The sequence below is a fragment of the Epargyreus clarus genome, unplaced genomic scaffold, assembly GCF_041222505.1.
Source record: "Epargyreus clarus isolate Ecla_fem2 unplaced genomic scaffold, WU_Ecla_fem_2.2 ptg000026l, whole genome shotgun sequence".
NCBI lineage: Eukaryota > Metazoa > Arthropoda > Insecta > Lepidoptera > Hesperiidae > Epargyreus > Epargyreus clarus.
In genome coordinates this window covers 12560486-12583765 of record NW_027332233.1, presented here as the reverse complement: position 1 = coordinate 12583765, position 23280 = coordinate 12560486, and the positions used below count along the sequence as shown (strand labels likewise).

Sequence of the window (23280 nt, the reverse complement as noted above, 5' to 3'; positions counted from 1 at the left end):
TATGATTAGGGTTGCCACCCGATTAGAGAATATATTATCATATTATAATGTTTTGCTAGAATTAATTACGTACCTACAATAACATAATTTCTCAATTATAGCCGTAAAGTGCTATAATTTGTTTTTTTATATACCTATATTAATATTTTAGGAAAATGTGAAAAAATAAGACAATTTGATACCTTTATTTATAAAAAAGATGTATTACAAAATGGATTAATTTAAGCTGTAAAAAGGTATACAGCAACATCACAGACAACAGCTGTTTTATAGGTTTCTGGCTCACACACTAGAGAATGAGCGAGCGGTAAATATAAATGGATTTTTGGATTTCAACGCTATTGTGATTACAATCTTTAGTGACACAAGTTACACACATTTTACACATACGTAAGTAACATGAAACCCAGTTTTTGAAACAAATGGAACAAATGGAAAACAAATAAAGGTACATTTCTTTATATCGACGTTTCATTACTCTGGGCGACCCTTGTCCAGCCGAATAAAGGGTCATATATGCGTCCATTAGGGTTTTTCAAAATATCGGCCAAGAGGGAGCCGTGCTTGCCCATTTAATGTTCCTTATACGACATTGGTGAGATTTTCTAGTCTTGATGTACTAATAATGTATTCTTAACGTGACTACAACAATTTGTTGAGTATCTTGTAAATACCTAATCAAGAAAGATAATGTGTATAAAAACTTAAAAAAAACAAAGTTTAATTATTATTCCTTTTAGAATACGCTTTCATATTATATCCATGTCATGCGCGTGCATTAAAATTTCTTCATCAATCAACTTACTTCATTACTGATTACTGACATCAATTATTGATTCACCAAAGTGAGGCAGGCGTCCCCCTTATTTAATTAAGAATAATGTCTAAATCTAATAAATTATCGTATGCAAAACTTCACTCAATCTACTACAGCTACAACATCAACTGCTGCTCAATCGGTTAACTGGTTATCATACGTAGGTACATACTAACAAGGCAAAGTAAATAACAGCTTATAAAAAGACGATTCGTTCGGTTATATGGGATTGTTCCCGTACTAAAACCCCCCCGGTGATAGTCCTCGGCGCTGCATAGAGGACTCCGGGATCTCCAACGGAACGCAACCGCCCCCTTTTAGTCGCCTCTTACGACAGGCAGGGGATACCGTAGCCCTATTCTGGTCCCGGAACTGCAGGGACAGGAATAGATACGTGCCTAGCAATCGAACAAGTCACGAATATTGTATTAATTATTATTAGTCTTAAAATTTCGAAACGGAACCCTAAAATATTTACAAGAGAAACAAATATTCCCTCTAATCGTATTGTATATTTTGTTACGGATCGTTGATAAAAGATGTGTGGTTAGGGTAAAATAAAAGAAAATACATATTTGAGGGTAAAAGAAAATATTTCGAATACAGACTGTTTGGAGAATTTCAATGTCTCAAGTTGTTACATAGTTAAGTAAATAGTAATGTAATAGGTACTCAGTTCATAACTTGAAAAAGTATTTTATATGTCATTTCGTTGTTTTTAAGTTCTGTACCCTTAGTATGAGTTTATTTTTTCCATACATTTCCAATCATTTCTGAACCAGTCCGCTAGGGGCGCTGATTGGAAATGTTGCAAATACGTAAACAAATACAAACCAGTCATTTTTGTAAAAACGTAAAAACTCGTACTAAGGGCACAGACATTCAAAGTCATTATTCCTTTGAAAGGTTGCATCCGAATACGAAGCGTTTATTGAGTTGCGCAATGTTCAAACAACTCGTCGAACCGGATTTTTTGTACTTTTTAATAATGCTATTGTTGAGTCTTTAATTTATTTATTACTTTTCACTTTTCATTGTAATGTTTGGATAGGAAAATGACCCCTATTACACTTACTTTAATACAAATTCGAATGTTTGTCTTTTAATGTTTATTTGACATTTATTAGGGTTCCGTGCCCAAAGAGTAAAATCGGATCCCTATTACTAAGCTGCCGCTGTCCGTCTGTCCGTCTGTTGTTACAGGGCTCTATCTCCTAAACCATAATAAATATACTTGATCTCCTAAACCGTAATAAATTTACTTGACATGACACTAATATTTTATTTCCAATTTTAAAGCACAATAAAAACGTAAAAGCTATTAACTGTGTTAGATTACCTACTAATAAAGCTACAGATCTATATTTGCACGGAATATTTCATCTCTTTTGCAATCATGATGCCGATTGCCGAGGTGAAATTTCCTGTCGCAATGTCCGAGGAACTTTGACAGAATCAGCTAGTTCTATATGATTTGAATTTCATCCAAAGTATCAATCAATCTGCATATTTATAATCAGCATATCCAGTTTTTACCTACCAAAGATCAACATTTGACGTGTAGTATAAAGCAATTGGATTAGAGAAATCGATCGAATTAGATAGATTGATTATTAATAACAGCCGTTAGTTCGGAGGATCGATCTATCGTCCGAACGTTTTATAGTCACTCATGGATTACTGACATTCTTGTCCACCTGAAAGGTAAGTCAATTTAACAAAACCTATCCTGCAAAAGCAATTATTTGCTCTACCGTGCGCCTGCCGGTCTTCGTTTTGTTTTAATTTTTCCAGCCAAAGGCCACAAAGAATATTCCACCATACCGATAAGCCGTAAAGCCTCAGTCCCAAACGATGGGCAAGGTAACTGACACTGACTGATTTCGACGGAACCCGCCGGTGACGGAATATCAATTGGGATCAAAATGGAAAGAGGAACCAAATTAAAAAATCTCTAGATACCTAAATGTTTTCAAAATGTAATTTAACTTGCTCTGTTAGTTCGTCTGTATGTGACGTTTAAATTTACTTCCAAAATTTTAAGCCAGTTAACCCCAATGGGCTGAGCTGAAATTTAGCATTAATGTTTGGAGATTAGAGAATTAATTTTCATGGACCCTATGACATACGTATCAAATTAAGGGTTTTATGAGAATAATACAAAAAATGCTTGTTTTAAATTTTCGCAGTTTGAATATAGTTATTTGAAACTAAGTGCTGACGTCTGTTTCAATATATTCGACGAATTTTACAAAATAGAAATATCTAATCTGTTCCATATGAGAGACCCAACCATCATACTAAAGTTAATTACATTTTCATAATCACCTATTCTTATGCTGTTGAATAAAAAATAACTGTTCTTAAAAAATTGTATGAATATTAATAAAAAATCATCGATACGTACGTAACGAAAACAATTAGGTATTTACTCAATCGTGCATCGCTGCCCTTGATTCTGTTTAATTTTGTAGCAAAGGGCACAAAGACTATTCGCCCATATGAATAAGCCACAAAATCCCGTTTCAAACGATGCTGATGAGCAAAGGGCTGATTTCAAACCCTCAATGACGGAATACCAAATGAGATCAAAATGGGAATATGGACAAACAAAACAAAAAATATTTTTCATCGTGAGAACAATTTATTTTTAGACCTATACGAAATATTCAAATCGTAATTAAATTTATTTATTGAAGCGCATGGACCCACCGTTTTCGTAGATCGTACTTTATAAAGTTATGTTAATAATTTCAGGTCGGAAGTTAGATGGGTGATCATTAGTGGCTTGTCATACTCGCTTCTGTAATTCGGAGAGCAGCTTACACCCTCCATCTCGGTTATCCTTTAATAGCAGTCGTTAAATCTTGTCAGAAGACTTATGGGTGATCTAAATCATTTGCCTCGACATGCCTACTAAATATACACCCTGCACTTATTGGCATAGCAGTAGCATGATGGAGTCTCCAGGTCTCCCTTATTGAGTAGGGAGCTTAAAATGTTAAGCTGATGGCCCATTGGCTATCATTGCTTCAGCGAAGTTAGCTACCATCTTATGGCTTAAGCTACTAAAGTTGCTTAAGCCGCTGCCGGCTCAGGTGTTTAGTTGTTGCTTGAGTGGTTTGATTTTATTACAAATATCTATCGACAGTCCACCACTTTCGCGTAAAATAATTAACAGTAGCGTTAATTACTACTTACGCTAAGTATTAATAATCAATCTCTACTATTTTTGCTTGAAGAAAAGATAATTAGGCAAAACTTTGTATAGATTGGTTATTAATAACAGATTAGTTATAATACATCGCTAAAGCTATCGCGAAGTATCAGTCTCTGAAGCGATGGGCGAACAGCCTTAAAGTTTCGATTTATTTTTTAATTTTCATCACATAAAAATGACTGAATTACATTTTATTGTAGCGACAATAATTTGATAAGACAGTGTTCCGTTAACAACACTGCAGGATTAAAATTGGAATTCTATTGAACTGTAACTGGAGTCCGCTCGTACGAACCGTGTGGGTGGAATAAGCTTGTAAAATGAAAATAAAAGGACATAAATACGCTGTTGTATTGCAAGATGTGAGCTAGGGAACGAGAACTCTAGTTTAAAAATCATAATATTTTTTAAAAAAGCATGTTATGGTGGTAGAATATTTCTACTAAAATCTGGAAAAGGACGAGAAATGGTTGTGCGATGTAAAGGTAGTTTACTTAAAACATGATATTGGTATTGAAAAAAAAACAAGTACTAGTCAATGTAACGTAACAAAATTTTCTTCGTGAACGATTTTATAATAACATTAATTGGAGTATACGAAATTAATTTACAATCCAAATGCCCGTTATTGATCTACTTCTTTTAAGTATAATAATTGATACTCATTTTAATTATATTGCCTCATTCTTATGTAAATCACCCAAGGTTGCATACTAAAAGTAAGCAAATTGGAGAGAGGACAAAACGACGTATATTTCTATAATAATTAGTAGTTACTAATCCCTCGTTAGTCGCCATTCACTTGCGATCAGACATCGGTTTGTGCGGACGTATGTAACTAGGTGTCGGAAATTTTCCCGCGTTGCCGCTTTCAAGTTTGACACGGCTCGGCGGGCAAAATCAATTTTTATATTGAATGGCTGCGTTATTTTTCGTTTAAAAGTATAAAAGTTTAACTTTTTAACGGTAGCGTTATATACAGTAGTTTATAAAAGCTCTACAGTTTAATATTGTCTATTTAAAAATAATTGATAGGAAAAAAATTATAGGATAGAAGGTGGTAAAACCCTTTGTGGTCCGACTCCGGCAGCACCACCACCACACCTATTTTTGCCTCAAAACAGCAGTGTTAAGCGCTGCTGTGTTTCAGTTTGAAGGGTGTGGTAAGTGAGACATACTTTTCCGAGGCGTTCCAGATTAGTCCTCAGGGGCAGCGACGCATCTGTGGCTAACCTCAGGTAGGAATATCTTATCCTATCTAGGGTTGATTACAGATGTCCATGGGCGGCAGTAGCCACTTACTATCAGGTTGACTGCATGCTCGTCTGCCACTTATAAAAAAAGACAAAAAAAAATGAAAGACACCTACCACCTGCTACTGCAGAGGCATCACTGCCTCATGTGTTCGACTACCAATTACTTTGCTCACTGCTGGGTATGAATCACCTCTTAAAATGAGACCATTTATAGGTTTAAGTCATCGTCCACTATGCTAGCTAAGTTCAAATTTATTGACACACGCATTTAAGAACCATTTTTTTAAAGTCTCAGGCGTTTACCTTTCCTAATAATATTACATTCAATGTTACAGAAAATGATAATTAATTTGTAATACGAACAAGACACTCAATACTGAAACTAGATAGTTCTGATAGATAAATAGTTCTGAAACTAGATAGTAGACCTAGAACTAGCGAGTCTAAGCTAGCGGTTGTGAAGCGATGCCGCGGTGTTTCAACTACTAGGATATCACTATGGTTTCGTTAGAAGACCGTACCAATGGCCAGACACTAACATGAACCAATCCTAATTAGTTCTCAAGGCTAGCAAGTAATCTGTGGCTGACGTCACACAGGGCTTCAATGCTGTTTGGAGTCTATCACAAAAGTCCATAAACGACCCCCTACCTATTACATACAAGATAGGTTGCATGCTCGTTTTCTACTTCCATTAAAAATAATTTAATAATGTCAACAACAAAAGCGTTGTTTTTTTTATAATATAAGAGTAGCAGACGAACATGCAGTCCACCTGATGGTAAGTGGCTACTGTCGCCCATGGACATCTGTAATCAACCCCAGATAGGATTAGATATACCTTTTTTTTTTTTTTTTCTCTCGAGGGGGAAACCTTCAAAAGGTACCCGACGACGTGGGAGCGACGCCGGGTTATGTGGGATTTTTACCGCACTAAAACCCCCCCGGTTGGCGTCCTCAGCGCTTGTTGGAGAACTCCGGGATCTCCAACGGAACACAACCGGAGCCCTCCAAGCGCGATGCTCAACGGGCTCTACCCTGGGGGAGCAGTTTTCGCTCCTCCCACACCATGTAGTGTTTACGACGGTATGCGACCACACATACCGCCGTCCTTCCCGGGGAAGGATTAGATATACCTACCTGAGGTCGGCCACAGATGCGCCGCTACCCCTGATGATTAAGCTCGAACGCCTCGGAAGAGTCTGTCTCCCTTACCACACCCTTCAATCCGGAACACAGCAGCGCCTAACACTGCTGTTATAAGGCAGAAATAGGTGTGGCGCCGGAGTCGAACCACCTTCTATTACAAAGTATCTAGGAGTCTATCACAAAAGTCCATAAGCGACCCCATACTTATTACATACAAGATAGGTTGCATGCTCGTTTTCTATTTCTATTAAAAATCATTTAATAATGTGAACGACAAAAGCGTTGTTAATTGTATTAAATTAATTACAATTTAATTTGTTAATATCCAATATCATCCAATTATGCGCATCCACAATTAATGCATAATCGATTATATGAGTACTTTGTAATTGTTCTGAACATACATTTAATTACGAATGGAAATCGCTGTCTTTGCAAAGGCCTTTTGCTTAATGATAACGACTTCGAACAGATCAAGTTAGCTAAATAATATGTTTGTTTATTTTAAGACAGCCAACGAAAATTATTATTTATAATAATGGATGTTGGATGGAGGATGGATGGATGGATGGAGTCACTGGTTCCATTCCGGGCAGGTAATAATTACGTGTAGGTATGTGATAGTCTTATTTATGTACCGAACGTACCTAATGTCTGGGTTCGAAAGGACAAACTCTTTTGGCATTTTCAAATCATTTTCCGATTACTCATAAACAATAAATCTATGAATAACAATATAAGCTATTATTCTGTAATAGTTAACTTATATCACTTGTCCAGAATGTTACATAAATTATCTGTCTGTATCAATTTAAATGCGACTTCATGTAACGATAAACACTTGAACGGTAACGGAAATGACGTAATCATTTAAGAACCAATCTCGGTAACGCACTAATTTGTATTGAGTGGAGGGTATCAATAAATGAACATACCTACACGTAATATGTACATTGTACATATTGTACAATAAGATGAATTCGGCCCACTCTACATAATGTATTACCTAAAGTCAATAACATAACTATAATTAATATTACGTATTTTTGTAGGTACATTCAGTGCTGTTTCTTTTTTAGATCACCATCATTCCTATTAACCGATTGTTATTTACAGATCACAATTAGATCACACTCCACAGATGCAGTTTACTAAACTTCACACACCTTTGAGAACTAAAAACATGTTTCAGATATTCCGCTTTAGCTAATGCTAGATCTAAATGTGGCGGGCGTTTTAATAAAGTTATATGCAAAAAATAATTACAGACGGGAAAAGTATACCGGGATAATATGAAGCTCTACAATACGTGTCGCGCTTTCAAATATCGCTGTTGTGTTGATATTTAAATAGACGCTTTCTACACTTCCACACAAGCATTCCCTGTATCGTGGGTGCCATGGACATGCACATTGACCACACGCCGCAAATTCAGTATAGTACCTAAACTTCAAACATATTTGAGAACTAAAAACATTTTTGAGATATTCCGTTCAAACTAATGCTAGATCTAATTGCGGCAGGCGTTTTTAATAAAGTTATCATATAAACGACGACAAAACAATAACTACAGACGCGAAAAGTATGCCGGGATAATACGAAGTACTTCAGCTTGTGTGGCGCTTTCAAATGTCGCCGTTATGTTCATATTTAAATAGACGCTTTCTACCCTCATAGCCCAAAACTAGGATTTAGGAGGTATTGTGGGTACCATGAACACACACACAAAGACGAATATAAAAACACCCGGACTCAAAATAGATATCCAAATTAATCTTTCAGATGTCCGCCTGGCCGGGGATCTAATCCGGAACCCTTTGCGCGTTAGACCCGTTGACGGCTCCGCCACGCGGGTCGTTAAACACCACCACCACATTGACCACACGCCGCAAATGCATTATAGTACCTAAACTTCACACACCTTTGAGAACTAAAACATTTTTTAGATATTACGCTCTAACTATTTCTAGATCTAATTGCGGCGGGCGTTTTAATAAAGTTATATGCAAAACAATAACTACAGACGCGGAAAGTATGCCGGGATAATATGAAGCACTTCAGTACGTGTGATGCTTTCAAATGTCGTTGTTATGTTCATATTTGAGATAAGCTTAATCTTTAATATGGTAAAGACATGGGAAGTGAAGGAAAATGAGATATTTTGCTTCGAGTCAGTGTTGTTTTTTTTTTAATTAAATAATAGGGACAAGTAGCGAACTACGATGTAGTTCACTTGACGATAGACAAGTGGCCACTGCCACGGAAATCTAATCACATCGCGCTTCTCTACACTCTCTGCCTCTGAGTGTACCTACTAAGTTGCCTCGTATAAGTCATTCTCCCTCGTTATACCTTTTAAACTATGTAGAATAAAACAATGATTAATAATATTGTTACTAAGCCGAAATATTACGCAGAATATTATGTTATTAGTCTAAAACACAGTATTTAATAAAGTGAATATTAGTTAAGTTAATATTAGTTGCTTTCTAACAACCCTAAAGCAGAATTCCCTATCTCAAGTTGAAATCTAAATTCTTCTTTCAGAATGTCTGACCGGGGTTCGATCTCGGAACACTGCGTGACAATCTGATACGGTGCTTGTTTATCGCAAATCTTTGAATGAATATAGGTAAAATATAAGACGCACACAATAAGACAGCACTAAGGCACTCATAAGGCACTCATACGAGCCTTATTATTATGAATACTACTCTAGTGTACTACTAAGTACTATATGATGTATTGTGTGTGTTGCTGTTGGCATGTAAATAAATAAATAAGACAGACAGAAGCCCTTTAGGTAAAAGCACGATAAAAATCTGCGCGGACGCCGTACCTAATTCCCAACGACACGAAGGATTCGCATTACACGATTCATTAATCCCACCCTTAAGCGCGCATTGCGTAGCGAAATTGAAGTTTTCCCCGTAGCGAGTAAAAATTCGTAATCCCCGAGCCAGAAGAGGTATCTAATATCTATCTACAGGATATTGAACATCAATATGTATGATACTTACTCGTATTTAAATTTAAAAAGAAAATAACTTAATTGTGTTATTTAATATGCATAAATAAATTTGAAGTATGTAATTTGGAAATAATAGCCTTATCCAAAATCTTAAATTGACTACTCAAAATCAAAGAGTACATTACAGGCATTAACACACTTGAGTCTGAAAACGTTTTACGTTACCAAAAACTGAAACTTTCCTACAATTTCCTGAATTCACAATCACACTTTTACCAAAAAATGTTTATTCTTTCATTAATTTGAGGACCCTTTGGAGTACTGTTTCAACTTACTTGATTTTTTTTTTTGTAATTTTTCATATATTTTATTTTACATTATAATGATACCAGTTAAGACGCATGCATTTATCATACATACATGGGTAATCATTGCAAAAAAAATCTATCCTTGGAAAATTTCAACCAGATTCTTTCAGCAGTTCAAACGATAGTTTCGTTCAATGATAGGACGGACGGGTAATATAAGAGTAGTAACCCGAAAATCGCACACAGTAATATACTTACACATCTTACTAAAGTTACAATTAATTCCAAAATCAATTCCGATCCTTACAAGCCACATGTAAAAGTATAATTACTTTTTGGCAAGTGACGTAAACGTAATTGCTTCCTTTGGGGGTGAAAATTACAAAGAAGTACGTAACCTTTGGCTCGAACCCGAAATTAATTAGAAATTATTTTAGAGAACACCTTGCTTTATACGCGTTTAAGTACTTAATTGATTTTTATAGAGAACATACTTATCGAAAATAAAATTGGTTTTATTTGCTCCAAAATGAACGTTATGCCTACTTATTTTGTTATATTATTTTTTGTGTTTATTTAAATAAGTTTTTATTTATGATGTTTTTTAAATAATAAATAATGAAAAAATCTTATTTTTATTTCCAAAAAAACAAATTTTACATATTTAAACTATTTTAGAAATTATCGAATATTTATTTATAAAGAAGAAATAAAAAAATCATCATCACTCCAAATTTTCGAAAAAAAATCAAAACTTCTCAAAACAATTAAACCTTAATATGTAAAGCTTAACAAAAGTTACCGCCACTTTTACTGAATTTTCAAACTTATCCGTAACTAAGCAACGGAGCGAACTTTCCGGGATGCCGCGACGTCCTGCGTCCCGAGGGATGGAGTAGCGGACTGACGGATCACAGCCTCCGCCGGGATGAGGCAGCCCCCCGCGCCGGCAGGCACCGCACGCATATCACCCCTCTACATATTGGTAGATGGACGGACAATATGTTTTTTTACGTATAACCATTGATGTAGTAAAAATCAGATGTCTAATAAATCACAAAAAAATAATGAAATGCTCTCGAAGATTAGAACATGATGTTTTAATCTTCGAGATGATTAATAAATGTAATAATGATGTTCAACAACAACAACGCAATTGTTGTTGTTGAACATCATTATTACATTTTAATATCTTATAACAAATAAGACATTTTAAATATTGATCCTACTCTAACATTAAACGTTATGTTAAGTAATCATGTTAAAAAGATTTAATATAATTTTGTTATGTCACAAAAAATCGATTTCGAATTGAATTTGATATGATTTTCAAATCATATTTTTATGTCTTCATGTAATATGACTACTTTTTTCATAATTAATAGGACACTACAATGTAATACCTACATACTACTACCTACTAGATACCTAATATATAAAGTTCGATTAAAATGTACCAATAAAATAATCCTGCTCAATTAAACAAACCAACCATCGAAAAACATAGATTACTAATCAAACTTTGTTTTGAAAAATCCTATTTAAAATAACATTCTCTAAACTTCGACGAGCGCAGCGCGGAGGGAAAATTAATTAACTGTTGCGGTTGTGAAACGTTTTCGATGTAACATTCAATAGCCTTTGGACGTAAAATTTGCACGGATTTTTGGGGAAAAACTTTTTCATTTCGGTGTTAATAAAATATACATGGTATTTTGTTAATTACGTGCGATTTATTTGTGAAATTATGTAGGAAATAAGCATAAGCACCTGATATTAGTCAATGTCGCCAATTGAATATTCACTTGAAAATAAGACTGAAATAAATAGAATTGAAATCTTATTTTATCAATATACCTACCCGTAGCAATCGAGCATGGAGTCTTGCTGGTAAGTGCCACCATGAGGTATGTTTTTTAGCATTTAAGAGTAGTAAACTACTGCCGCCCATGGACATCTGTAATCAACCCCAGATAAGATTATATTCCTACCTGAGGTCGCCCACAAATGCGCCGCTCCCCTGAGGACTAAGCTAGGATGCCTTAAATAAGTATATATGGATGGAAGTAGCGTGATAAATTATAGATATTATCATTTAAACAAGGATAAAAGTGGGAGTTAAATTACAATTGAATTTCTTTCAAATATCTAATTAATTAGGTCTGTGGCTGCTTGAACGTCGTTGCGGTTTGCACTTACTCTAATTGGATTCTAATGTTTTGAATGTTATTTCGGGTGTCTGAACGACATGTGATTACAATAATGGTGGTAGAATTGTATTTGGACGTTCTGCGTGGACGAGCGGTTACTACCGGTCCAACACGCACATGGCTCTCGATTCTATCACCGGTCAGTCATTTAAAATAATTTATATTATGATCCGGCTCTGGGTGTGTGAATATTCGTCTCTATGTGTGGTCATGGCTTAGTCCGCGTAAAACTGCTAGTCCGCTATGAGTATACAAATGAATCGCGTCGCGATAGCAAACTGTATGACACCACCTGCTCGCAACAACTTCAGAGCGGACTAGCAGTTTCGCGGGGACTATACCCACGACAATCCTAGGCAATCCTAGTGTGGAGCTATAAGTATGTGAACGTCATGTTTTAACATAATTTCCTTCCATTTCCATTTTCTATTGCGAGTTTGATTTTTTGCAAGTTAAAGTAATAAGTAATATTTAAGGCTCTAAACGCTATAGTCTTAGGACTATCAGAATAGTTGTGCAATAAATCATTCCACTCCATACAAAAAAATAAAATGAAATCGGACCACAGAGAGTATATAAAATATTTATTTAGTATACATTTGAGCAGAGTTTATAACGTACCTACGCTGTAACAAAGCTTCAATCTTTTCAAAATGACGCTTCAAACTCAACTCGCGACGTTAACGAAATTGTGCACAAAGGGAAAGGATTGTATTCCTCTGTTCTTCAGCTTTTGGATTCGTCGCTTTCGTTTTGTTTCAAATATATTTATTACGAAGTTTTTCGTCAGTTCTCTTATTTTTTCGTGTATGTTTTTCAATGCTTTGTACGCGCTGTAGTATGATTTATTTATTTTTATTCAAGGTTAAATGGAATAGGTACCTGACTATACGATTGTTCTCCTGAGGGTTTAGTAAAACGTCTTGATAAAGCATTGCTGACCTATCACCACCGCCTACATACCGTATTTCCAACCACCACCCAAACTTTCGCACAGATTACAACATCGTAATCACTGTTCTCTTATGCCAAAATACCTATCTGCGTCTGACACACAAAGGGTTCCAGATTCGATCCTGAGCCAGCCGGATACACAAAAAAATCTGTTCATGGTCCAGTGCCATAACCATACTCAGGTGTTTATGTACTCTTTTTGTGTGCAGCTGCTATCTAATTAATTCTAGTTTGGAGCTACAACTACGTATCTATACAAATTTCAGTATTTTGAGTTATGTAGCTAACTATCAAATATCATATTTTTATAATCTCAATTCATCTTATCAGTTAATAGACGGTGAAATCCATAGTGATCAACGTCGTTTACAAACTTTGGTACTCCAGATTTGCCTCATAGGCATATGGGTTCATACCCAAATAAAATCTCATTTTCATTTCATGACTAACAGTTAAACAGAAGTAAATTACAAATTGCTAGCAAGGCATGAATATAACAGAATAAAATATAGTAAATAAAATAAAATCGTTTCACAAAATACCGCGCTTAAACTGAACAGGATCAATCCCAGACTACAAGCTTAACATATCAATAACAAGAAGCATATTTAATGTCAATCCAATAAATATAAATTCAATTTGTTGATTATCAACATTTACACAAAAATAATCCGAGAATGTTAGCGAATATAACATTTCACCTGTTTTAAGCACTTGTTCTAGAATAAAAGATAATGCGAAAGCGATAAACGATGTATTGTTGCAGCAATTGTATTTTTTTTCAATATAGGTTTCTTCAATTACGCTGAAGGAGCCCCGCTTATATTTGGACAAGTTCCATAAAATAAACTTAGCCCTTTACCTACCTTGCAACTGTCCTAAAGAAAGGTACTATACATAACTTCAAACTGCATATACCTACCTATATTGGCGTGCTAATTGACATTTGCCTTATCAACGGCTCAATATAAAATTTTCCGGAGCATGCTTTATAGGCTACATTACTTCTATTTTCAGTTAATTATTTTTAAGCAGTCCGTTTTTTTGTTTTTATAGAAATTCCTAGTACTAAGTGATAAATAATACACCTATATACTTTTCGGTATTTTTTCTTGGAGCATAGTTATTCGCTACCATTGCACCAAGCGCCTTATAAGGTCGATGCTACTTTAAACGTTGATTTTAACCATCAAAACGTTATCGTAAAGTTTCGTAAATATTTTATCGTGGATTCATCTGAGCTTATTTCAAAGTAAATAGAGGGATGGTTTTGTTGAAGTGGATTTGAGTAATTATCTCAACGCTCCGCAGACTAACTAACCGCCGTTCATCCTAACTGCTCTAGAATTCATTTGAGAATTAGTTTTAGACGCTGAGTCGTTACTTTCTCGTTTAATATATGAAATTAATCTGCTGTTTAAAGTTAATTACTAATCTTAGGTTTGCGTACCTAACGTTAAGTACTTATTAAGATAACTGTAATTAAAATGTTAGGCATGAAAGGAGTTTAAATTTAGTTTATTTTAAATTTGTCTGTCCGTACATACAAGCTAAAAATTATTGTGTTAAGTGTGAGAAAATTTCAGGTACAAATAGACGTTTTCGCAGTGTCACAAAGTCCAGTTAATACACCTTTCAAATATGGGGTTATTACGTAAAATGTGAACAAAATTCTTTTACGAAAATAATAACGAATATAATGGACCTATCAGCTATTGAACGCCAGGTCTCAAAAAGTTTCGAAATAAAAGACTATAAAAGGAAAAAGTGCTACAAAGGCGCGTAATTTTCCCGGAAAATAGGCCAATTGTGATAAAATTACGTAAAATGTGCACTGCAAAAGTGAGAAAAAGTGATGGCATGTACCAACGTTATTTTAAAAGTAAAATAAAATATTTCATCGATTAAGATTTCGACTTCAGAACAACAACAAACAACAACAACCTAACGACGGTCGTGTAGCTTAGCAACCTTTAACATTTACGAAACCATTTCCTTCAGCCACCTCTTTCCATGAATTTGATACACTACACCTAGCCTATTGAGGCCTCTCGTTACTGGCCAATGACAAAATCTTTTCCGTTTCCTAGAAAATTAGAATTTGACCTGAATAACTAAAGGTGCCTAACAACCGTTGCGTAACTTAACAACCTTAACTATGCTTTAACCATAGATTAGTAAAGATTACTCACGTTGCCACGTCTCCGTGCTAAAATGTCCCTAAAATATTTGAAATAATTATTTGTTTATTATGTAAATTACGCAGTATTAGCTATTTATTCGTAAATTTTCTCAAAAAATGTTTTTCTTTTGTCAAGAATTCAAAAAAAAGAACTTACAAATAAGCCGTTTGTGGCTTCATACAATTTCATGGCGGCGAAGTATCTTTACTAATCTATGACTTTAACATAAATAAAAACTTTTCCTTCGGAACGATTCTTTCGTGAATTTGATCCTAAACCCGGCCTATTGAGGCCTCTCGTTACAGGCAAATCACAAGAAACTTTCTATTTCCTATTACAGCGTGATCAAAAACACGAACGTAATGTAACCTCGACAGGGGTTGTATGAACACGAGAGGTCACTTAGCACCCGGCGCTAGGGTAGTACTTTTTCTAATTGAAACTCAGTCACTTAGAATGAGTGCTTTTCTTTCATTCAATAGAGATGTGTGTTCGATCCTGTGTTGCAATTTACACATATTGACTGTTTCGATTGGAAGAATAGTTCTGGTTTTGTTTGGAATTTTCTACAAAGGATTTTACAGACTTAACACTGTGTTCGAATGCTTTACGTAATGTTATTTTTGTATAGGTTTTTATAAGATCATGATTCTACTATTTAATGCACTTGCTAGATATCAAATAATACCTAAATGACTAAAATAGTACAATTATTCGTTTATTATTCTTCTTGCTTTTTTTGCGTCTTTTGAGTTCTTTTTAATAACTAAAGAGACACGTAGGTAATGTTGAGGGTTGGGCAAGTTAGGCCGAGTTCCCAAATAGATAAAAAGTATCCGCAGGATATATAATATATTACTTTACAATAATTAAATACTACTTTAAGGTATGTATATTATCATTTGGACCTAAAAATATTCTATTCACAGAAATTCGACTGGCGACAAAAATAAAAAGAATAAATATAGTTCAAAAAAATAAAAAACACGCTTTTATGATAAAATCAACTAAAAAGTAGAAAATAATTTTCAATCTAGGAATCAATTAAGGAACAGTAAATAGTATAATTGTGGAAAAAGTGTGGGGCGCTTTTCGAAAACTGATAAATGGATTTTAGTTGATTTTATCATAAAAGCGTGTTTTTTAGTTTTTTGAATTATATTTATTTTATTAATTTTTAGTATTTGTTGTTATAGCGGCCACCATTATGCATCCTCTGTAAAAAATCAAGTGTCTATCTATTACGGTTTAAAAGATAGAGCCCCGTGCAATCTAGTAACTTTGCGATGAACTTTCTCTAAGGCGCTCGAACAATCTTGCACCAAAATTGTTAATCCTGAGGATGTTTATATAAGGACAATGGTACAAAATTATTAAAATCGTGTATTGTCATCGGTTTTTGATAATTCTTCAAAATTTTAAATTAAACTGAACGTTCAAAGTGGATAGAAATCGGGTTCAAATATTCCGTTACTTAGTTACATAATCATATATACATACAACCCAAGCTAATATAGAAAAGCGTGTTAAAAACATTATAATATAAGTAGAACCTGTTTTATGGAGTTGGTGACTCACAGATAACCATAGATGGCAGTGGCCACTCATTCAGGTGGTCCGCGAGTTGGTTTACTACTCGAATCACATAAAAAAACATTAAGCTTCACATAACATTTCCACACGTTTGAACTCCCCCGGTACCAGGACAGCATGAAACATAAGCAGCGGCCCGCCTGAGGCTGTACTACTTTCCTTAATTGGTTCATTTATCAGAGGAACTTAAAAGGTTTGTTTACGCCGTAAACATCTCGTTGATGAGCATTGTTTTGGCATAAAATGCCTTCCTACTTTTGTTTTTTTTTTAAAGATTAACAAGTTAGTACTTAAATAGGTATTTGTAATAATATCAAGTTATAAGTTAGATATAACGTTCAAAATAAATATCGCAGTGGTAGAATTTACATAGAAATATATTATAAAAGAAGTGAGCTAATAATAACAAAACAGTTTTTAGTTAGGTAGGTTACATTTCAGTACTATATTTAAAGTTTCAACCACCTACGCAATGAACTGTAGGGATTCTACAATTACGCACAGTGGAATGAAAATTAAATGAAAAACGATTTGATTTACAATAAAAGTTTGCGTGAGAACGTTTAATAAGAATAGCAAGAGATAATAGAAATAATTCGAAAATAGTTAAGGAAAATAAATTTCATAAAATTCAAAATTTGGAGAACAAAAAGAAAATCTGAATGTCCTTTATTTCTTTTTCTATGGTGACTAAATTGACTAAATTCTCACCAAGCGCTCAAATCACTATAAGTATTTATTTATTCTCCCTACCTATACCCACAATTATTTTTCATATCTTTTTTTAAAAAAAGGGAGACTTCGGTTTTTTTACATTTCAACTGCAATGATGTTGATATTACTCGTGACAATGATGTAAACAATAGAATTGAAGTATTTAATATAAATGTACACAAGAATTACTGAGTTAAATATTGTAAAATACTTACCGTGAACCCAATGCCGACAGTTGCTGAGAAATTCCCCGCTTGGAATTTCCCGGTCTCGAACTGCACTAGTAGAGAAGTCTTCCCTACGCCGCTGTCGCCGAGTAAGATGGTCTGAGAATAAAATATACCTATCAATTATAAGTATAACAATAAATGTATATGAAAAGGTTCTTCAAAACAAGGTTTTTGTACACTAATGGGAGTAAAATATATTTAATTCGCCATAGTGTTGGCCATATTGAATTTAGAATGATGTTTAGTGACGTCATAATTTATCATAAAATGTCATCCAAAACAAACCTTCATCAAAATTGCAGGTCATTCGCTTGGAGTTAACTTGTTTAAAATTCCGTTGCAAGATATGAACCGTAGACATCTACTAACACAAGGCTAGTTAAATGCTTTTAACATTATAAGAATCGCTGTTCGATTTTGGATATAGTACAAATAAATTAGCTTTATTCATGACTTTCACGTACAAACGTGGTGACGACGTACCTACCTATTCTGGAAAAAAAGGCTAAAAGTTGGCGTAGTTTGGAACCACCAAAGCATTTATTTCTCCTAGTAGTACGAGTACATAGTTAGCGAGACTGTTGTAGTATTGAATCCATTTAAAACTTGATAACTTAAGCAATATAACCATTCTACGAAATCAACTATGTACATTCCATCGAGTTGTTCAATTCCTGAGCAGTTGTTTAAGTTCTTTCAACAATATTATATTACAGTTTAATGTCCAGTATCGACGAAAATAGCGCATTTTGAGTCTACAGAATAATTGTGCATATTATGACAAATTAATTCTTATAATGAATTGTCACAGTAATATAAATAGACAAGGCATTGGATGGATTGATAATGGGCGTTTTTCCCACATTTTAGAAAATTAGAACCATATTAGGTATATAACCATACATACACAACATTGTCAAACCTATATTAGTGTTAAATAACACTTTTTGATATTTAACTCACCATTGTGTTTACGTTTTGTTCTATTGTAGTCGAGTGGCTTGAAAACAATTGTTCCTGTTTTGTAACAAAACAAAACCCGGCCTTTTAATTAGGATGTTTCTTTTACTAAGCTTTGTAAAGGTAAGCTTATTGTACCTACTGTTTTGTTTCTCTAAAGAAGGAAATTGCTTTAACATTATCTATGTTAAAGCAATTTCCTTTATGTAAGGTTTTAACTCTATATTAATAAATAATCACAAGACCGTTGACCTCTTCATATATTGATCATAGTTAATTAGAAAATTAAATAAGCTGATTTAATTGATATTATTTCAAATCAATATTGTACGCCCATTCTAATAGCCGTAGTAGGTTCTTCTAGTTTAAAATAAATAGGGAAATATACCTATACGTTATGTAATTTACTAATTCGATGCTTTCATCTTCTTAAGAGAAATTGCGAAGTTACTACAAAAATACGTTTAAGCCCCATCGCCAAAAATATAATTTCTAATTAGATCAATAAAATAAATAAATAAATTATGCGGCGTCACATGTCGGGATAAGGTATAATAATTGTCTATAAACTGGTTTATGTATATGATTTTGTATTTTTTCAAAAAATATTTATTTTCCTACTAAGTACGGATTATTTGGTACTCTATCTGAGTTTCAAAAAATTAAGAGCTCGACAAATACCTATCAACATGAATGTATATAAAAACAATATTAGAATATTTTGCACCTAACGAGTTAATAAAATTCAGAAAGGCCCGTAAAAGCTTAATGGTAGCCCTAATAGATACCGCTCAATTAAAGCCACTTCAAATTAATTTACTTACTTCTGTAGAGGATTCTAATAATTCGCCTGACTTTGAGGCATCTTTCAAAGATTAAGTTATTATCAAACTTGGTTTCAGTGATATTTACGAACAATATTTATCTCAGTGAAACGAAATCTCGTTGTGAGTAATGAGATAAATATCGGTTACAGAATTATTTCACAAAATACGCAAAAATATTTCGTCAAATATTAATATTTGGTGACCCAATTGCTTTGATCGTATAAATATAATTATTTAAAGAGTGCTCCAATTTACTGCAAGGACCTTAATATGAGAGAAATGTTGTAATAATATAATCTAAGACAATTTTATTTGTCAATGAGTTCATAACCAAGCATTAGGTAAATATGAATTCATTTAGGAATCATTTGAAATGATGACTTAACCCTTATTAAGAGTTTCATACCAAAATAATAATGTTTAATTACCACTTCAGAAAACCCTTTTACCACAAAACATTTTGAGATTCAACATCTCAATGGAAAAACATTCACAAGTCTGAAATCCCGACAAATATATTATTTTCAAGGCATTAATCACTTAATAAAGGTTAACGATAATTAAAAAAAATAAGCTCATTCGTAGACTTATAAACCTAATCAGCTGTCTTATGGTGATAAAATCTGGAGGTTAAAAGGAATCTGAACAGAAGGTTACCCATTTATCAACATAACCGCGGTTCGTATTGTGGCGCCCTCTACTACAAAAGTAAAAAGGGATCAGCCTCTTCATTTTGTCATCATTACCTGTCATGTTAGTACCTATAAATGGTACACCTAATGGTAGTGTAATCACCTACCATTAGGCGGTCTGCACGCTCGTCTGCTCCTCCTATATTATAAAAACGTCATGAAAAATACCTTGTGTATAGGCACGTCCTCTTCAACAATCCCCCTGATGGTGTCATCAGGCTTGTAGTCTCTGTAGCCAGTGGGCGAGGGGGCGCTGTGCTGCGCGGGCGCACGCAAGGTGTCGTCTTCGAACACGTCGTCGCTCATACTGTCGTCTGTACCCACGTGCTGTGGACAATGGCTTGCTTGAATTACTAGTAAAGGATGCAAAGATAGGTAGATAGATACATTGATTTATTGATAAGCAGACGTCCGATACTAATTTACGAAAAAGGTCAAAGTATTAGGTTGTTTAGCAACGTAACCATTATTAAATATGATATAACTATTAAAATAGGTTAAATTAAAATTGTAATATCAATTTGTAGCTATTTATTAGAAGCAGGAAGCATACGTTCCGTCTGATATTAGATGATATGTAACTATTCTCCATAGATTATAAATTTATTACTGTCGCTATACCTATCTCCCCCTAAGGCAAAACAAACCGGCGGTTATCACTGCTTCAATAGATAAGACAGAAAAAACCTATAGGTCCATCCAAGTTAAAAATCCAGTATTTATGCATACTATTGACATATGTGACGTTTATGACTTTGTCACTTTACGTGTCATAATAATATAATTTAATTAGCTGACCCGGCAAACGTTGTGTTGCCATATAAATAAAAAAATGTTAAGGGTGAACAACCCTTATCACTTCGGGGTATGAAAAATTGATAGTAGCCGATTCTCAGACCTACTAAATATGCATATAAAATTTGGTGAAAATCGGTAATGTCGTTTCGGAGGAGTACGGTAACTAACATTGTGACACGAGAATTTTATATACGAGTATAAGAAGATTAATCTCTCCGATGTTTTAACTACTAAAGATCGAAATTTTACCCAATTTAGATCCTCTGTAGACAATTGCATAGATTAGTTATTAATAACGGGCGATAGTTAAAGGGATGCATGAATGCCATGCGTTGATTAATCTATAATCCATTTGGGGACAAATCAGCTTACGGTCCATCATTGGAGCGTGGGTAGAACATCTAAGTATAGGCTCTGAAATTACCTACCCGCCCGGAAAGCTTTTGTGCTCACACTATTGTGAACAATTACCCAGTCGTAATATAACAATTAATTGAACAATATAACGTATTATAAATTAATTAGTATATAATTAAATAGCAGTGATAGCCTAGTGGTTAAGAAACTCAGCCTCTCGATCGAGGGGCCCGAGGTTCAAATCCCAGGCACCTCTGATTTTTCAGAGTTATGTGCATATTAGTAATTAGTTATGAGGCGAGGCGAGGAAACCTGCAGACCTGATATTAAAAAAAAGTATTCAAAGGTATGCGAAGTCTACCAATACGCACTTGGCCAGCGCGATCGACTATGGCTTCTAATCCTAATGGGTTGATGATAATGAAGATTTGAGTAATATTACCAAAGAATAGGTTATTTTTAATATTAATAAGTAGTATAAAAATAAAAAAACCTGACTGTTTAAATATATTGCATTTTTCACTCTCACAATTTAGGCGCATATAACAACACATCACATGTTAAATAAAATCCGTCTAGCCGTTTGGATTGCATTGTGCATGCATCGGCATGCATGGAAAAGTATTATCTTCCATAGTCTTGTAAAAATACTAGCAATGAGTAGCAATTTCTTACCCGAAGTTTTTTGATTGATTACGGCTTTATGCGCCTCAAATAGGTTTCGCAAATTTAAATATAATTATTGTTAATGAAACATGTTCTTATGAATTTGTATTTTACATTATTTCTTATTGCTTCCTTCAAGGTATGCTACTCAAGAATGATGCATCGATGCATAAAAATATCCCAGTAACCAATTTCACAAGGTATGCGAGGCACTTATACTCCCGTCAAAGCTAGTTCTACATTTCAGATACCTTTGAAACGTTGAAAGGCTTTTCATTTCAACCTTGGTTTTCAATTTTGAGTTTTACTTTTATTTTCTTCATTTATTCGGGACTTCCTAGCAATATAAGCAGTGCTAATGGACCTAGTGGACGTCTCGATCGAAACAAAGTATGAATCCTAAGCACCTCTGATTTTCCAAAATATTGTGCGTGTTAAAAAATAATTATTTGTAATTTAATCGTGAAGAAAAACATCGTAACCTGCATACTTGAAAGATCTTTCATAAGAAATTTCTCAAAGGTGAAGTCTACCAATGCACTTGGCCTGTGCGGTGGTCTATGGCCTTATCTTTCTCATTCAGAGAGGAGACCCGTGCCCAGAAGTGTGACAGTTTGGTTGATGATGACGTAACAATATGATTTTTACAAATGCGCCAATTTTACAACATTACAATGCGCGTTTTTGTAGAACTAACAGGGCCATTTTTTTTGCTTAACTTATTTCAAAGAGACTACCTACCGAGAATCATAAAAACTGATACCTAATGATAAAAGTTAGTTCAGGTGTGACGAAATTAAAGTAAAAGAAAAAGCCGGAGTGAAATGATATTGGAGGTAGACAATAAACAATTGATAGCGAATTTCAATATACGTCCGCCTGCAGACGTTCATTATTCGCGTCTTCATTCAAGCAGATTGAACGTGCGCAAACAATTAAGGCACGCTCGAATACTGCGAGGCGCCTTCAAAGAAAAACCTTTAAATATTGATACAGTTTCGTTAAAAGAAAAAATACATATTTAGCTGAAAGATTAATTCTTTCTCATCTCTGAGTAGCGAGGCAATTTTGTACATATTCTTCAGAAGCAGACGGGTACTTAAAAATTCAAATTAGTTATTCAATTTTGCCAAACGCAAATAGGTATTAAGTCTACGCTGCCTACGTCGTTAGATTATTTATCCACTGAATGTTTTAAATAAAAAATACAAACAACTCATTGAAAGTAAAAAGGACATAATTGAAGTAGAAATAGGTTAAATTATATATTCATAATTTATACGTAAAATTTCTAGTGTTGCTCTACCAGCTTTTTTAACTTCAGTCCATAAAACCCAAAATTTAACATCTAACGTTTTGTCCAAAATTTTTGAGG

The 23280-nt window shown here is 34.2% G+C and overlaps 1 protein-coding gene across 1 annotated transcript in view; it reads right to left on the bottom strand.

Annotated features, from left to right (window-relative positions):
* Positions 1 to 23280, bottom strand: part of Rab26 (RAS oncogene family member Rab26) — a 103677-nt gene that overhangs the window by 68543 nt on the left and 11854 nt on the right. The window contains exons 2-3 of the mRNA XM_073087940.1: positions 20253 to 20411; positions 17591 to 17701 (exon numbers count right to left, since the gene is read on the bottom strand). Of these exons, the coding sequence (XP_072944041.1) occupies positions 17591 to 17701; positions 20253 to 20411 (270 nt within the window). The remainder of the gene's footprint in view (positions 1 to 17590; positions 17702 to 20252; positions 20412 to 23280) is intronic.